Source organism: Lupinus angustifolius, chromosome LG12, assembly GCF_001865875.1.
Source record: "Lupinus angustifolius cultivar Tanjil chromosome LG12, LupAngTanjil_v1.0, whole genome shotgun sequence".
Classification (NCBI taxonomy): Eukaryota; Viridiplantae; Streptophyta; class Magnoliopsida; order Fabales; family Fabaceae; genus Lupinus; species Lupinus angustifolius.
In genome coordinates, this window is record NC_032020.1 from 12,331,952 (window position 1) to 12,349,640 (window position 17,689).

At 29.7% G+C, this 17,689-nt stretch overlaps 2 protein-coding genes across 2 annotated transcripts; one reads left to right on the forward strand and one right to left on the reverse strand.

Moving 5' to 3' along the window:
- On the forward strand, nt 7,418-11,579 carry LOC109362995 (uncharacterized zinc finger protein At4g06634-like). The gene is made up of 6 exons (XM_019609130.1): nt 7,418-7,717; nt 8,069-8,127; nt 8,538-8,737; nt 9,496-9,585; nt 10,326-10,469; nt 10,778-11,579. The coding sequence occupies exons 1-6, from the start codon at nt 7,632-7,634 to the stop codon at nt 11,327-11,329; spliced, it is 1,131 nt and encodes a 376-aa protein (XP_019464675.1). The 5' UTR covers nt 7,418-7,631; the 3' UTR covers nt 11,330-11,579.
- Nucleotides 13,150-16,277, reverse strand: LOC109363022 (ubiquitin-like domain-containing CTD phosphatase). Its single transcript, XM_019609179.1, has 6 exons — nt 15,952-16,277; nt 14,916-15,060; nt 14,646-14,760; nt 14,488-14,551; nt 14,171-14,336; nt 13,150-13,694 (listed from the first exon to the last, which is right to left on the reverse strand). The coding sequence occupies exons 1-6, from the start codon at nt 16,194-16,196 to the stop codon at nt 13,449-13,451; spliced, it is 981 nt and encodes a 326-aa protein (XP_019464724.1). The 5' UTR covers nt 16,197-16,277; the 3' UTR covers nt 13,150-13,448.

Genomic DNA, 17,689 nt, shown 5'->3' on the forward strand with positions numbered 1-17,689 from the left:
TAAAATAAGAATTCAGATCGACAGCCATAAAATGTCTGTCGATACGGTAGTTAATATAAAAATGAAAGTCATGGAAACACTATGTGGAAGTTTATAATAATTATTAATTTGAGAGGTTACAAAAGGATAAGTTTAGAATATAAAAATTATGACATGTTGATGATTATTACATTTTTTGGCTTTATTAATAGTATATATAATTATTAATTTGAGAGGTTACAAAATGATAAGTTTAGGATATAAAAATTATGACATGGTGATGATTATTACTTATTTTTGCCTTTATTAATAGTATAGATATGAAATTATAAATAGGAAAGAGTAAAGTAAGGAAACATAAATTACTCAATGAGTAGTTATTTTATGTTCTCCCTTTAGCTATTACTAGTGTAGTCGACCGGCACTCCGTGCCTGCCGATCTACATTCTTATTTTTTCCGATATAGAATGTATCATCCTTATGTTATGTTATTTAAGAAAAATAATTTAATATAAGAAATGCAACATATAAATTTGATAGAGAGTAAAGATTTAATAAGATAACTTCTGGTAATTGATATGATAAACATAAAATTTATGCAAATTCTCAATTTGTGCCTCTAATTAGAGAGTTGTTGAATGTTTTTTTGTGTTATTGTATATTTTTCTTGGGTTGAGAAATAGAGAAGATAGAAATAAGATAATATGTGGAAGATTAATTATATAATAATATAAAAAATGAAAGCAATAGAAAAAATATGTGGAAGTTTATAGTAGTTACTATTGAGAGAGATTACAAAAGGATAAACTTAGAATATAAAAATTATGTCATGGTATAGATTAATAGTAAGTATTTTGGCTTTATTAATAACTAGCGTGTTGACATGCACTGTCGTGTCTGTCAATCCGCTTTCCTATCGTTTGTAATGTATAGTTTGTATTTTATAAATTCAAATATAATTTTTTGCGCTAAATTTACGGTTGAATTAATAGTATAGATAAATATTTTGGCTTTATTAATAGTATAGATATATATAGATTAATAATACATATATCTATACTATATATAAAGTCAAAACATAAAGTAACTAACATCATGGTATAATTTCTACTTTCATATTTTGTCCTTAACATTTTTTTATTTGTATAATAAAACCATATAATATGATATACTATCATAATATATATTAATTTAAATTGAACATTATAATAAAATAAAATTATAACATAAAGTTCATCTAATACATTATAAGTATCTGAAATAAATCATATATAAATTGAATACTTAATAAAAATACTTAATATCATAAAATAAGAATGCGGGTCGACAAACACGAAATATCTGTCAACAAGCTAGTATAATTTTATACTAATAGTACATAGACATTTTGCTTGTTAATTGATATTATGAAAAATTTCAAACTTTTAAATAATCTAAGATGACCCTTAAACTATCCAACTATTATTTTATTAATATTTCAAAAGTAGAATCTACTTCTCATTAAATTATTTAGATCTACTTTCAAAAGTAGAATCACGGTCATTTATTTTTATTATTTTTTATTATCTTTTTTCAAAGTATTTAATTTATAAAAATTTAAAATCATTTACGTTTTTACTATAGAATGTTTTAGAAAAAAAATAGTATTTGAACATATAAATGACCCAAACATATTTTTCCCTTGATTCAAGAAAAGGATAATAGATGAGATTAATTTATTGTGATTCTTGTTAAAACAATAGAATAGTAAATGTTTAAATTGTCATTTAGCTATGAATAATTTGCTTCATTCTTATTTGAATATGATTTCCCTCATGAATATTGAAAATGAGTTTGTTTTGTATTTGGATAAAAGGGCATCACTAGTTGTTTATCTCCATTAGAGGTGGCAAATTATCGATAATCTATCCAAATTATATTCATCTAAATCTATCTGTTAGAGCTAATTGATTTAAATAGATATAATCCAATGGATAATGTTGATAATGAATGAATGCATATCCATTTGGATGGATATCCAATCCACCCAGAAATAAAAATAAAAAAATTATTTTCTTTGCATTTTCAGTTTCATTTATAAAACTAAATTCAAGCAAATCTATCCATGATCCTCACTCTCACTTTTAATATTTTATTAAATTGATATCAATTATAGGAAATGTGTATGTAGTTAATGTCAGTGTTGTTAAAACCGTTTCGTATCGGTCGGTTGAACCGGTAAACCAGTGAACCAGTTCTAATACTGGTAAACCAGTGAACCAGTTTTAATACCAGTACGGTATAATAATTATATCGGTCATGCAATCATACCGGACAAATCCGATCATAACGACTGGTTTTCAATTGAACCATACTAGTAATACCGACCAGTTTTTATATAAATTAATTTTTTAATGAAAATAAAAAAATATTGGCTTTTTATTAATTTTTCAACATTAATGTTAATATATATATGTATATCTAATTTCGTCGGTATGCGGTTTAACTAGTGAACCACTGGTTGAACCACTATATCAGTACGACAGTACCATGACTGGTTAGATGAGCGATATCATATTAATAACACTGGTTAATATTAAAATTTTATTCTTAAGTACATAACATAAAAATGTTCAGATCGACAGCCATAAAATGTCTGTCGATACGGTAGTTAATATAAAAATGAAAGTCATGGAAACACTATGTGGAAGTTTATAATAATTATTAATTTGAGAGGTTACAAAAGGATAAGTTTAGAATATAAAAATTATGACATGTTGATGATTATTACATTTTTTGGCTTTATTAATAGTATATATAATTATTAATTTGAGAGGTTACAAAATGATAAGTTTAGGATATAAAAATTATGACATGGTGATGATTATTACTTATTTTTGCCTTTATTAATAGTATAGATATGAAATTATAAATAGGAAAGAGTAAAGTAAGGAAACATAAATTACTCAATGAGTAGTTATTTTATGTTCTCCCTTTAGCTATTACTAGTGTAGTCGACCGGCACTCCGTGCCTGCCGATCTACATTCTTATTTTTTCCGATATAGAATGTATCATCCTTATGTTATGTTATTTAAGAAAAATAATTTAATATAAGAAATGCAACATATAAATTTGATAGAGAGTAAAGATTTAATAAGATAACTTCTGGTAATTGATATGATAAACATAAAATTTATGCAAATTCTCAATTTGTGCCTCTAATTAGAGAGTTGTTGAATGTTTTTTTGTGTTATTGTATATTTTTCTTGGGTTGAGAAATAGAGAAGATAGAAATAAGATAATATGTGGAAGATTAATTATATAATAATATAAAAAATGAAAGCAATAGAAAAAATATGTGGAAGTTTATAGTAGTTACTATTGAGAGAGATTACAAAAGGATAAACTTAGAATATAAAAATTATGTCATGGTATAGATTAATAGTAAGTATTTTGGCTTTATTAATAACTAGCGTGTTGACATGCACTGTCGTGTCTGTCAATCCGCTTTCCTATCGTTTGTAATGTATAGTTTGTATTTTATAAATTCAAATATAATTTTTTGCGCTAAATTTACGGTTGAATTAATAGTATAGATAAATATTTTGGCTTTATTAATAGTATAGATATATATAGATTAATAATACATATATCTATACTATATATAAAGTCAAAACATAAAGTAACTAACATCATGGTATAATTTCTACTTTCATATTTTGTCCTTAACATTTTTTTATTTGTATAATAAAACCATATAATATGATATACTATCATAATATATATTAATTTAAATTGAACATTATAATAAAATAAAATTATAACATAAAGTTCATCTAATACATTATAAGTATCTGAAATAAATCATATATAAATTGAATACTTAATAAAAATACTTAATATCATAAAATAAGAATGCGGGTCGACAAACACGAAATATCTGTCAACAAGCTAGTATAATTTTATACTAATAGTACATAGACATTTTGCTTGTTAATTGATATTATGAAAAATTTCAAACTTTTAAATAATCTAAGATGACCCTTAAACTATCCAACTATTATTTTATTAATATTTCAAAAGTAGAATCTACTTCTCATTAAATTATTTAGATCTACTTTCAAAAGTAGAATCACGGTCATTTATTTTTATTATTTTTTATTATCTTTTTTCAAAGTATTTAATTTATAAAAATTTAAAATCATTTACGTTTTTACTATAGAATGTTTTAGAAAAAAAATAGTATTTGAACATATAAATGACCCAAACATATTTTTCCCTTGATTCAAGAAAAGGATAATAGATGAGATTAATTTATTGTGATTCTTGTTAAAACAATAGAATAGTAAATGTTTAAATTGTCATTTAGCTATGAATAATTTGCTTCATTCTTATTTGAATATGATTTCCCTCATGAATATTGAAAATGAGTTTGTTTTGTATTTGGATAAAAGGGCATCACTAGTTGTTTATCTCCATTAGAGGTGGCAAATTATCGATAATCTATCCAAATTATATTCATCTAAATCTATCTGTTAGAGCTAATTGATTTAAATAGATATAATCCAATGGATAATGTTGATAATGAATGAATGCATATCCATTTGGATGGATATCCAATCCACCCAGAAATAAAAATAAAAAAATTATTTTCTTTGCATTTTCAGTTTCATTTATAAAACTAAATTCAAGCAAATCTATCCATGATCCTCACTCTCACTTTTAATATTTTATTAAATTGATATCAATTATAGGAAATGTGTATGTAGTTAATGTCAGTGTTGTTAAAACCGTTTCGTATCGGTCGGTTGAACCGGTAAACCAGTGAACCAGTTCTAATACTGGTAAACCAGTGAACCAGTTTTAATACCAGTACGGTATAATAATTATATCGGTCATGCAATCATACCGGACAAATCCGATCATAACGACTGGTTTTCAATTGAACCATACTAGTAATACCGACCAGTTTTTATATAAATTAATTTTTTAATGAAAATAAAAAAATATTGGCTTTTTATTAATTTTTCAACATTAATGTTAATATATATATGTATATCTAATTTCGTCGGTATGCGGTTTAACTAGTGAACCACTGGTTGAACCACTATATCAGTACGACAGTACCATGACTGGTTAGATGAGCGATATCATATTAATAACACTGGTTAATATTAAAATTTTATTCTTAAGTACATAACATAAAAATGTATGATAAAAATGTATGCACTGACCAATATAATATATGAGTTTTATACATTATCATTGCATTATCTATCATTTATATCTAAATTATCATTGATTATTCTAAAAAAGTAATCCAAACGAATAGTGAATGATATAATAATTATGTATAAATCTTTATACTCACAATGCATAAGTATTATGCTCTAAAAGTATTTGTTAAATAATTTACACGTAGAACCTTAAATGACATATTCTGATAGAATTTTGAAAAAAATATATTTTCCATAAAAGTTCAAAAAAACATTTTTAAAAAAAATTAATTTCTAAATTATTTTAGAAGTGTTTTTTTAAAAGGTGATTTTAAAAAATGTTTAGTTGAAATAGTAGTTTTTAAAATAATGATTTTCTTCAATATATTTTTCTAGTTCCCATAAAAAAATAAAATGGATTGGATATCCATCCATTCAAATCCATGAAAAGGGAGTCATGGATAAATTGAATAGATTGGAATCCAGCAGATATAGATGAATTGAATAACTTAAAATGTAGTTTAAATTGATTTATATGAATTTATGGATAGCTTTCCATCCATCCATTTGTCACCCCTAATCCCAATTATTTAAAAATTGAGATAAACATTGATAAATAAATTAAATATAATTATTTGACAATTTAGTCACATCGATAAAGTTGGAAGATTAATATAAATTCAAAACAAAATAATGAAAAATAGTTGTTTATGGATTCATAGGAGATTGACTAGAATAAAATTTTCATTGTATTAGTAAAGGATTAAGGATTAGACTGAGTTTAATCGAATAGAACCGAAATGAATGGAGTCACAATCCTATGTTGATTTTTGGGTCGAATCAAGAACAATATAGTTTTTTAAAATTAACTAACTCAAGAATCAACGACTAAAAAATCGACTAATTTTTTGCCTCGTAAACAATGAAAAATAAACCATAAAATCCTTATAAACTTATACACAATGAAAATTATAATGGACAAAACCAAAATTGAGGAACTTTATTATTCACAAAGAAATTTATTCAAGTAAGAAATTGATATCACCATACACGCAAATACACGAATGGGAATGTCATATCACCACACAAAAATATGCATATCTTTTCTACAACTAATATAGAAGATGACTCACTTGGGTTGGAAGCAAAGTAGTGATGCTCCCACTTTGTCTTGATTCAAAAGTGAGTTTTTTTGAAGTCATTCAACTCAAATTATCCACAACCAAGAAAAACTTACTTTTGATGATGTCTTTAGCTACGTAAAAGCATGAAATACTACCATTTTTCATCGTTCTTTTTTTAATCATATTTTTCTGGATGCCTATTTTAATATCCCTAAAAAGTAAAAAAATAAAACATTCTTGATGGACAGCAATGGAAATGGGCACCCTGATCTGCAGGTGCCACCAATAGTACCTACAACAGGTCAATTTTGGGTTCAATCAAAGATTTTGAAATCGTTGAATCTGTATGAATTAGGTATTAATTCATAATTATTATGTAATACATTAATTGAACAAGTTTTGCTAAATAAATTCTTCGTTAAGATGTTATGTTGTTAAGGAGTTCGATGTTTATTCTTAGTTTATAATTATGATGTAATATATCACATTGCTTAAGAGTTTTTACTAAATAAATTTTTACCACAGTGTTGAAATAAGGAATTTTTTTTATGTTTGTTTGAGTAAAAGATCAATTGCATATGTTGCCTTACACATAATTATTTTCAGTAGTTTATTAATTTCTAGGTACTAGCAAATAACACGTTTGATGAGTCTAAATTCAAAATTGAGTGAACATAATAGATCTGGTCATCTGAATAATGTACTATTCAGAATCATTTAGATTCTTTGTCATCCCTATTACTAGAATAATGATATATCTTATACAAAACTCTTTTACACCATCATAATTGATCATTAATAACTAAATATTAGTTTTTTACTAACAAAGTTATGTCCTGTTTACCAACGGGCGTTGGTTCAAGTGGTACATGCTTGATTCTCCTTAAGCAAGAACCCGGGTTCGAGTCTTGTGGATGGAAAAAATGTCCGTTGGGAGAGTTAGCCCCACTTACCTATGAATGTGCCCGACTCGGACAAGATTGCCTCCAGTTATCTCCTGTTTTATTGAGAAATAAATATTAGTTGATGAGATATGCTATTATTTTGTTATTGACAATTTATAGGATTTAACCGGAGCCGGTTCCGTACGGTTCGATTTCCGGTTGAAGAGAAAATACAAAGCAAGCCGAATCGAACCGAACAGAATCCAACATGAACATGGAATCTCAATTCTCAAGCTCTGTGTCTCTCCTTCCAAATCCCAATCTTCTTTTTCTAACAGTTATTCTCTCCCTCAAACCCAAACCCTAAAAAGCTTCCAACAATTTCACACATTTTTTAAAAAATCGAAACGGTAGAATCAGATTTTGCTGTTCAATTCTTCAATAAGAGATGGAAATTCATTACAGTCAGAGTTACTTTGAAAGGCGTCCCATCATTAAATCTAAGGCTCCTGCAGTAAAATGGGTCAAAGAATGGTATTGCTCTTTTTTCATCAATTCATGATTTTAAACCTCTTTTGATCTTAAAGTTTCTGTCTTTCTGTTTTAGGCTTTCAAAATCATGTCTCCCTCTGTAATTGTTTGTGGTAGCTTTGATGTACTGTGCATTTTGGGAAGAAAGAAATTTAGTTAATGGAGTTCAGTTATATAAATGTTTAAATTTGATATTTTGTAATAGAGTATGAATATATGATATTCTATATCTTGAATCAGAACGTAATTGAGTTTTGATTGGTGGCTTATATTTTATATGATATTCTGAGTGACTTCTGTTTTTCTAATCTTAGTAGTGTATTATGCTAATATTCTGAAAAATACTGCTGCCAGGGTTCCCCAAGATGTTGTAGCAACTGGGGGGAAGTGCTTGCTCTTAAGATGGGTAACAGGTTAGTGTCCTTTTTGCTTTCCAACACTAGCAAGCTTACTCGATTACTCATTCTAGAGTCCTGACTCTATTCATTGTTTGTTCACTGATTTTTTTTAATGCTTGCTATTCTATTCTGCTTAGTTTATAAATAGATAGAGCATTACTATAACTAGCATTGCCAAAAATAAGGAGAAGAACAATCGATACAGAGTGCTTTCATATTGTTTTATAGTTTGCAATCAAGAGCATTTGTATGCAATGATTCTCATGCATTTCTTTTTCTGTAACAGTTGTAATACAGTGCTGTTTATTAATAGTTATACTGTACTGATTCAATAATGAATACTTATTCGGTAACATTGTATTACATGTGATTGTTATTTTATCGTGTTCTCTATCTGAAATTTCTCATTGTTTCACTTTCCTTAGAGGACACCTTAAAGGCATTGAAAGAAAAGGAAAAAGAACCATCAGTGCCTCAGACAGAACCAGAGCCAAATACTGAAGTCCTTTTTCTTTGCAGTTATGAAGGCTGCGGAAAAACATTTATAGATGCTGGTGCATTGAGGAAGCACTCTCACATCCATGGAGAGAGGCAATATGTTTGTCACTATGAGGGATGTGGAAAGGTAGTGATTTGTTACTTCAGAGTCCATGCGTAACACATGCATTTCTTGTAATATGCCATTCTACGGCCAAGGTTGAAGTAAAAATTAATATTGCAGCATGCTGCAAAAGCAGAAACAATGTAACCTTTGTTTTATCACTCTTATATCCAATGATGAGTTTAATATTAATAGCCTCTAGTCACTAAACAGTGTTGAACACTCTTGAATAGGAACTCTGTTTGACCTTCTTGCATGCCATGGATTTGGGTCTTTGCTTGTGATTGCTTTTACTTTGAGAAGCTACACGTCTATCATTCCTGTTTTGTTTCAGCTTCTAGCTACATTTTCTGGGAGTTACATTCTTGTATCTCTTGTTTCTGTTTTAATACATGGTGCTTAGGGTTCTATTGCTCATGTCAAAGAATTGTAACCTGTAAGGGAAATTTCGTGGGACCATAATGTATGATATAAGTCCAAAGGAAGGGAAAGAATAAGGAGGGAAACAGCAAGCAATATTACCTTCTATGTACTGCATTTTATCTGAAGGTTTTAACTTTTAAGAATTTGCATGTTATGTTCAATTATTGGAATACACTTGGTAGTTGTGTCAATAGATCTTAACACTCTCCAATTATTTTCATACATATATTAATCACAGTTTTTATTCATTCAGTTCTATCTGCTATGTGTCAAGTTGTCACAGGTATCATAGGTTGTCGTGGTTTACATTATTGTCAGGTCTATTTTGCGTTGCTGAAAGTATTTTGTTTCTGTTGCAGAAATTTCTGGATAGCTCAAAGTTGAAAAGACACTTTCTCATTCATACAGGGGAACGAGATTTTGTGTGTCCTCATGAAGGCTGTGGTAAGGTGATAACTCTATCCATTGACAAGGGTTTGTTCATGTTTTCTGTGAGGGCTTTCTTTTCGTAGTTGGTATTGCATGTTTGGTTTATTGTTCTAAAAGGTTTGCATGTTCTTTCCTACCATTAAGATCTTCATCAATTCAGTCTGATCTTGTACACTTTGAATGTATGTTCTGGTCTGTCTTCTCATTGGATTTATCCAATATTCAAGCAGCAAAACTTGAGCCCTTGGTAATGAGGCCTATGACAACACAGCAAAATATATTGGATAGTTCAATGAATTCTGATATAGAAGATGGCCAACAAATTTTGCAATTTATCAATTTTGAACTATATGCGCTGAGCCTTGTTTGATAGTGACTGTGTTGCATTAAATCACCATTACCATTATCATCATGAAATATGAAAAAATGTCTTTTCCCAATATGAACCTATCACTTCAAAAGCTGACAGATGAATCTGACATGAAGTCAAGTTAGTTCATGGCTCAAGATATATGTGAAGATCTATACAACATTTCAATTTTTCTTTTTAGCATAATTGTCAATGGGCCTTCTTCAAAGTGTACACTTATCTCTTCTCAATGGATGGATTGGTATTTGTATGATATTGACTCGAATCATTATCAAGTATTTCACTTGTGGTGAGCTCTAATATAGTAATATTCCTTTTCTTGGGAAATGCCTTTTGTGAGTGTATGCTTGTGCTTAAACCATCTCACTGACCAAATTTATCAATCTGCAGGCCTTCTCCCTGGATTTCAACCTGAGGTCTCATATGAAAACACATTCACAAGAGAACTATCATATCTGCCCATACACAGATTGTGGAAAGAGATATGCTCATGAATACAAGCTAAAGAATCACATTGCATCTCATCACGGAAAGGTTTGGTATTCTTTATGTTAGTGTAACTGGTACATATTTGATTCTTTTACCACTCAATCTGTTCATAATGGATGGTGTATCTGTGTCATCTATAAATCATATCTGGCATGTTAATAAGTCCACTGGGTTTGTAAACATTAGTATGATTTCACATGTTAATATCTTAATATGCAACGTTTCTGTGTATCTCGGATATCTGTATAAAAAGTCTCTAATTCAAACTCATAATTAATTCCCAGTGTTGCTTCAAGTCAAATGATGTAAAAGTTCTGTAATGCATCTTAGACAATCTCTGTTTTATCCTACAGAATCCATCAGTGGATGTGACTCCAGTGAGTCATGTGACAAAGTACACTCCAGCTTCAGAAAAGCAAACAAAAAATAAACATTCTGGAGGAGCATATGGTTCCACATCATCTGATCGCCCATACGCGTGTCCTTATGAAGGCTGTGAGAAAGCATACATCCATGAATACAAGCTGAAACTCCATTTGAAAAGGGAGCATCCCGAGCATAACGAACATGCCCAGGCTAATGCTGACAATGAAATAGATGATGAAGCAAGTGACCAAGATGCCTATAGTGGTGGGAAACGTTCAAATGGTAAAATCCAGAAGCAAAGTAAGCCGAAACCAAACCTGAAGTTGCCTCCATCAAAAGTTGCAAAACGCAAAGGGTCATCCACTCCCTCTATTGCCTCTTTAGCTGCTAGAGCTAAAAAACCTTGGCCTCTGAAACAGGAAACTTATGATGAGGAAGATAGTGAAGAAACAGAAGAGGATCGAGACAATGTTGAAGATGGTTGGAGATATGCAGGACACAACGAAGAAGATGATGAAGAAACAGAATATGAAGACTGAAAGTTGCTTATGGCATCCTCTATGAAATGAACTTCTTTTTTAGCTTTCTCTCCCTCTTTTTATATATATTACTCTTACAAATTTCAGTTCTTATTTTTTTGCTTCAGGACAGGGCATTTTTCTTTTTAGAAATAGTGTTTTGATTAGTGGTAGAACTAATGACACAATTAGAAGAAATTTATATTAATAAATGTATACTAGTATCAAAACTTGGTGTGCAAATAACAAAGTTTGTGTATCTTGGGTTCAAGTGTTACTTTTTTTATTTATTTCTTCTTCTAGGAAGGAAAAGGAACAAAGAAACAAGAACCAAAACAAAAGCATCTCCTGGCAACAAAACCAGCTTATATCCGGTTGGAGTTTCTTCCAATACTTCACACCAACCAGCTTTTGGCAATACATGAAATGTGTCTTTGGTAAATATGCTTGATATTCACAATCCAGGTCTCTGTAGGAACTCAATAATCTATGCAATGGTAGATGCAAAAACATGGAACTCTAGTGTTCCTTTTCATTATTTGAAGAGTAAATTACATTGACACCCCCTGAGTTTTAGTGAAATTACACAAACTACCCCTTACTTTTTTACACCTACACAAACCTCCCCTAATTTTAATTTTTATACTTTCATTACACTGACCACCCTTCAAAAGAAATAAGTGTAATATTTAAACAAAAAATGTGATAAATGCAATTAAGTTAAACAAAACATGATATATTGTGGAGACAAATCCAAATAATATGAGTCAATATTTCTTTATTATTTTTGGTTCGTTACACTATATTATAAGAGCTATTTAAACAATATTTCTTTAGAAATGTTGATGCATTATGTAACCAAAAATAATAAAGATACATTAATTTGTATATTATTTGGACTTGTCTACACAATATATCATGTTTTGTTTAACTTAATTGCATTTATCACATTTTTTGTTTAAAAGATTACACTTATTTCTTATGCAGAGTGATCAATGTAACGAAAATATAAAAACTAGGGGAGGTTTGTGTAGGTGTAGAAAAATGAGGGGTGGTTTGTGTAATTTAACTAAAACTCAAGGAGTATCAGTGTAATTTACTCTGATTTGAAGATGATTTAGTATTATAAAATATCAAATTTATAATTAAATTGTTATTTCTATTGAAAAAATATTTATTAAAAGATAGTATGTATAGCTTATTGAAGTGAGAATATTAGATGAAATAATAATAATAGTACAGTCAAGCAGGTTTTTGAGAAGTCCTATTAAGTGTGAACAGAGTATTTTGCAAAGGCAAAAGAGTCTCGCAAAAGAAGATATCTGAATATCCACAATCTATTATCATGTCAATATGAAAACTTAGCAAAAAAATTAAATGTGCAAGTATTCATTTTAATGTTTACACTGTAAAATTTTGTCAAACAATTTTTATATTAATATTTCAACAAATTAAATATCCAGAACAAATAATTAAATATCTAATGCCCATGACCACCCCATTGACATTGCATACATCACACACGTTACATATACATTTTGCAAATGACACTCACCCTAATATGTCTCGTACTCAGAATGTGTTTGTTTGAGATTATTTTTCAATAAAATCACTTATTTTTTTAAACTTTTTTTGCTTATAACATAATAGAAGAATCAGAATCTCACAATTTACTTTTTGTTGTGTTTATTACTTTGGATAGTAACTAATCTCGTGAGAAGTAGAATTTGTTTATTACTTTGGATAGTTACACAACTAATCATTCTCATTTTGCAACAGTGTTTATTTATGTGTATAACCAGACTTGGCAAATGGTAATCATATAAAAGAAGGAATATACATTGAAGTTAAAGATGTTTTATCCAAGCTTTGTAACAAATTATGAAAACATATAATTTTGTGATGCATCAAATCAAATTCTGTTCAGGAATAAGGGCATATAAATTATTAGTAGCACAAGTCATCTTAGTTTACCTCACACTGCTGCTACAAGGAATCCTTTCCTTTCTATCATTTACCCCTTCCTAACATAATTACTTCAAATGAAAGATTGAAATACTCTGGCTTATAAAACTGCAGTTTGTATAAAGTTTAGAACTGTGTCTTGTTTACCAGTTTCCTAGATGCATTCCACTATCACTTATCTGTGCCGACGCCTTTTACCATTGTCCTCAGTGAGTAACTCCCAATTATTATGATCAAGGTTGCTCAAGTCATCAAGCTCAGCAATGGCCAGCAAATACTGGGTAAGTTTCACAAGCTCTTGATCACTATGTCGGTTAGCATGAGCCTTCCTGAATGGTTTAATTATCAAACCATTCTGTGGGTTCATCACAAAATTTCTTCGAAGGTCATCAAACATGATAGTGTTTGAAGCACTGTAGAACTGAAATGAAATAAGAAACCACCATCAAAACAATTAGATCATGGTTGAATGTTACAAAAATGAAACATACAAATTACAACAACTCAGATGTTAAAAAGCCAAATTTTCAATTTCTGACATAATCTACTATAACCCACCTAGGCTATTACCAATGATTATTATCACACGCTTGGTTTTGAATTTTGGCTCCATCATGTTTGCGATAATATTGCATTACAATTGTGGGAAATTGATATGGCCACGGTGCGGGTGCAGTGACTACCGAAATCACAATAGTGCAGCCGCACCACTAAATATCTATTTAGTTTTCAGGATGAGATGAATTGTAGCAGCAGTTTTTAGGTATCCTTTATCACCCTAGGTAGAAAGTAAACCAGTAATTTGATTCTGGATGGGAATCTACGATACAATATATAAGATATATGGTAATAATTTGTTCATGTTAAATAAGATAAATGGCATGGTATTTGTTATACCTCAGGGAACTGAGCCCAAATCAAACCTAGTGGTTTGCAATCAAAGACACCACGAGATGATGACTGAACAGTGATCATTGCCATGTGATCAAGAAGTGCTGTGATTTTGTAGTTAGGATTGTCCAGAACCCCAAGTTGCCCCATCTTGACTTTAATCCACTTCATGCTACATGAAGCAAACCATTTCAATCCATGAAAAAGGTAAAAGTTAAGTTAGTATCATGTATAGAATTCACGTGTTCCATAGTTATCCCTACAGAATTAGATAGCAAATATACAGTTATAAACAATAGGGTGAGTATAATCAATGATGTCACCTTGTTGCAGACCATATCATAATGTCATACTCTGAATAAACTGATGTAAGAAACTCGTGAAGGTCTGCACAAGAAAATGAAAACTTCGAAACAAGCCAAAAATAACTGAAAGCAAGGAAGCCAACAAAAGTATGCACAATTATAAAGATGATGGTTACAAGGTCTCATAAGTTGAAGAGGATTTTCAGCAGTTGATCGATGATCGAAGAGGGTATAGTCAATATCCAAAACGAGGAGTTTCTTTCCTTTCCGGCATGGATTTTGAACCTCAATCTGTATGCAATGCAAAAATACCAGATCATAAGACATAACATTAATAAATTTTCAGACACAGCGAAATGAAATGTGCTTAATTACCTTGAATTGACTGATAGTCTGATCAAATTGAATAATTTTTCAAACAATGCAGAAGAAATGTACTTAATTACCTTGAATTGACTGATACGTCTGATCAACTTTTGCTTGTTGACTTCCATGTCTTTGATGTCTACAGTTTCTTCTTTACCAAGTTCAAAGTCATCAAGAATCTCAGGGGACTCCACAGGATCAACAATTAAGTCTTCTTCAGTAGTACTGCAAGGAAGTTTTAATATCATTATATCAATAAGGGCCCTTTTGTTCAACTTGTTTTCACAAAAAAGTGACTATTTTAATAAAAAACTCACATCTAACCTTAATAACCAGGTACATATCTGTGGTTCATTTGGATACACAACTTCTCCCTTTTTGCATTACTATTACAATACTTTCTATACATTAATGAGACCGATATGTGGTACACAATATGACAAATTTGGTCCGGAAAGTTAATGAGAACCGTATAACTATGCTTATGACACTTACACATTCATTTGTTTGGGCTTTTACATAAAAAAATTAAAAAAAAAACAGAAGGTGCATAAAAGCTGAAATTCATCTTTTTTGATCAACTATATTACTCAGCTTCTCAAAAGAATAACTTTTTAAGCCTAAATAAATTGGCCGATACATTATACAACACAAGACAAGAGGCTGTGAAATAAATGTGTCAGGTTAAACAACTTAATTTAATGCTTTTTAAATAATCTGAAAAACATATTTTCATAAGCTTCTCTAATCAGCTTATAGAAAGAAAGAAAAAAACAAAAAACAAGCTTATTGGAAGGTCAGCTATTCCCAATCAGCTTCTCAAAAGAGATCATTTTTTCAGAATCACTTTTCTTAAGCCTAAACAACGAACCCCAATACATCACACAACAAAATAAGCAGACATATACATAAGGGCATAAGCTTCTCCAATAACCTTACTGTTTTATAAGACCAAACTCCAAATAAGCATTACCAAATTAAAAAAGCTGAGAACTTGAACAGAAAGTTATAACCTTTATTATCCTAACAGCATAACCCATCATCATATTCACAATAATAATCCACTTTGCAACAAAATAAATGAAATTATAGAAAGGGGAAAACCCATAATCATACCCAATCATGGTCATTTTGAAAGAGGATTTAAGAGGAAGTTGAGAGAGAAAGAGAGAATCATCGTTGAGTTTAGAACCAGCTTTTGGATAAAGAAGCTTCTGACGAATGGGTAAAACATTGGTTAACTCACAGATTCGGCGTTTCAATTCACCAACAGTGTCATCACCACACACTCTCACTGTGTATTCTTTTCCACTCCATTTCACCGTTAATGTTACCTCTTCTTCCGATGATGATGATGCCATGTTCGTAGGTTTCGACCTTCCTTTTCACCTTCACGCAATCACAACACACCTAAATTCTGTGTATGTTTGTATTTATGGAATGGCAAAAAAGCAGAAAAATAATATATAGCTGAATGCCTGAATTTAAATTAATCTTTTTATTTAATCTAAATTGTATTTTAATTTGTGAAATATAAAGTATTAGTTGTATACTTGTATTAGATAATATATTATGTTAAGTTCAAGTTTTAAAAATGGTTTTGGTTGGTTTAACATACAAATTAAATAGGTAAAATATTTGAGTTTTATGGATTAACTTGTTTCGTCATTATTAACCTAGCATAATATTAGTGGTAAATGGATTAGTTAAATAAACTTAATGTCAAGACTTCGATATTTATAGAGTGTATGAATAATATTTTTTGGTAGAGGCAAAACTCATTTCACCTATCTCTATGTCTTAAGATGAATAGTTTTTACATGTCAACTTGACAAAATTTATTAATATCTTTTTAAGGGTTTCCTTTTATTTGATTTTCATTATTTATTTTGATAAAAATGAATATATTTAATAATGAGAATGAATGTTATCACTTCTATTATTACAATTTGTGTGCTTAATCAATACAAAATATGAAGTAGAGTCTAAATGATTTGTCTAATTCTAATGTAGTTTTTCCCTTCAAGAAATATATTGTCAAAGCTTTGATAAAGGGACAATATATTGTTCGTCAACAAATTAATGATATTTTTTTGGTTTCCCACAGGTATCCTTGCACTGGAGGCAATCCTGTTCGAGCCGGGAACATCCACAGGTATGTGGGGCTAACTCTCCCAACATACATTTTTTCCATCCACAAGACTCGAACCCGAGTTCTTGCTTAAGGGGAATCAAACATGTACCACTTGAACCAACGCCCGTTGGTAAATTAATGATATTTAAAAATTATTAGGAAATAATTGAGTTAGGGTTATTATTTGTGTTTCACATGATCTATTGAGAATATTGAAAGTAATTGACATTGGAGTTCCTCTTAGTGTTCTACTCAAAAGAGTAACTATAGGACATGTTTTCAATGTGTTGGAAAACCAAATAATAATTTTGGAATAAAGGAAGTTAGTCACACAATAACTCCTATTCAGAGATTTGAACATGTTATTATACAATTAGGTTGAGGAAATGACCCTTACTTGGAAAGTAAAGAACTTGGAGTAATAAATCAATACAAAAGTTCTTTAGTCAATTACTCAAAACATTTTTAATATCACAATAAACATGATATATTTCATCTAAGCGATACTTGGAGTATCTGCTTTATTTGATCGAATGCATTCTGTTATGGGTTACCAACCAAAATAACAAAATGTATTTTTTAGAAGGAATAGTTTGTTTCGGTCTATAATTTATACTCACACGTACTTGCAAATGATTTGATGGATCCTACTACTACATTTGATACAACTATCCCATTATAAAGAGGATTATCCACCAAATATATCTATCCATTAGTAGA

Excerpts from the sequence above, each read along its gene's own strand:
- LOC109362995 (XM_019609130.1), top strand. The coding sequence starts at position 7,632 with ATGGAAATTCATTACAGTCAGAGTTACTTTGAAAGGCGTCCCATCATT. Across the intron at positions 7,718-8,068 it reads GTAAAATGGGTCAAAGAATG|GGTTCCCCAAGATGTTGTAG; the intron begins GTATTGCTCTTT and ends TACTGCTGCCAG. Across the intron at positions 8,738-9,495 it reads ACTATGAGGGATGTGGAAAG|AAATTTCTGGATAGCTCAAA; the intron begins GTAGTGATTTGT and ends TTTCTGTTGCAG.
- LOC109363022 (XM_019609179.1), bottom strand. The coding sequence starts at position 16,196 with ATGGCATCATCATCATCGGAAGAAGAGGTAACATTAACGGTGAAATGG. Across the intron at positions 14,552-14,645 it reads TCTTCAACTTATGAGACCTT|ACCTTCACGAGTTTCTTACA; the intron begins GTAACCATCATC and ends TTTCTTGTGCAG. Across the intron at positions 13,695-14,170 it reads TTTGGGCTCAGTTCCCTGAG|TTCTACAGTGCTTCAAACAC; the intron begins GTATAACAAATA and ends ATTTCATTTCAG.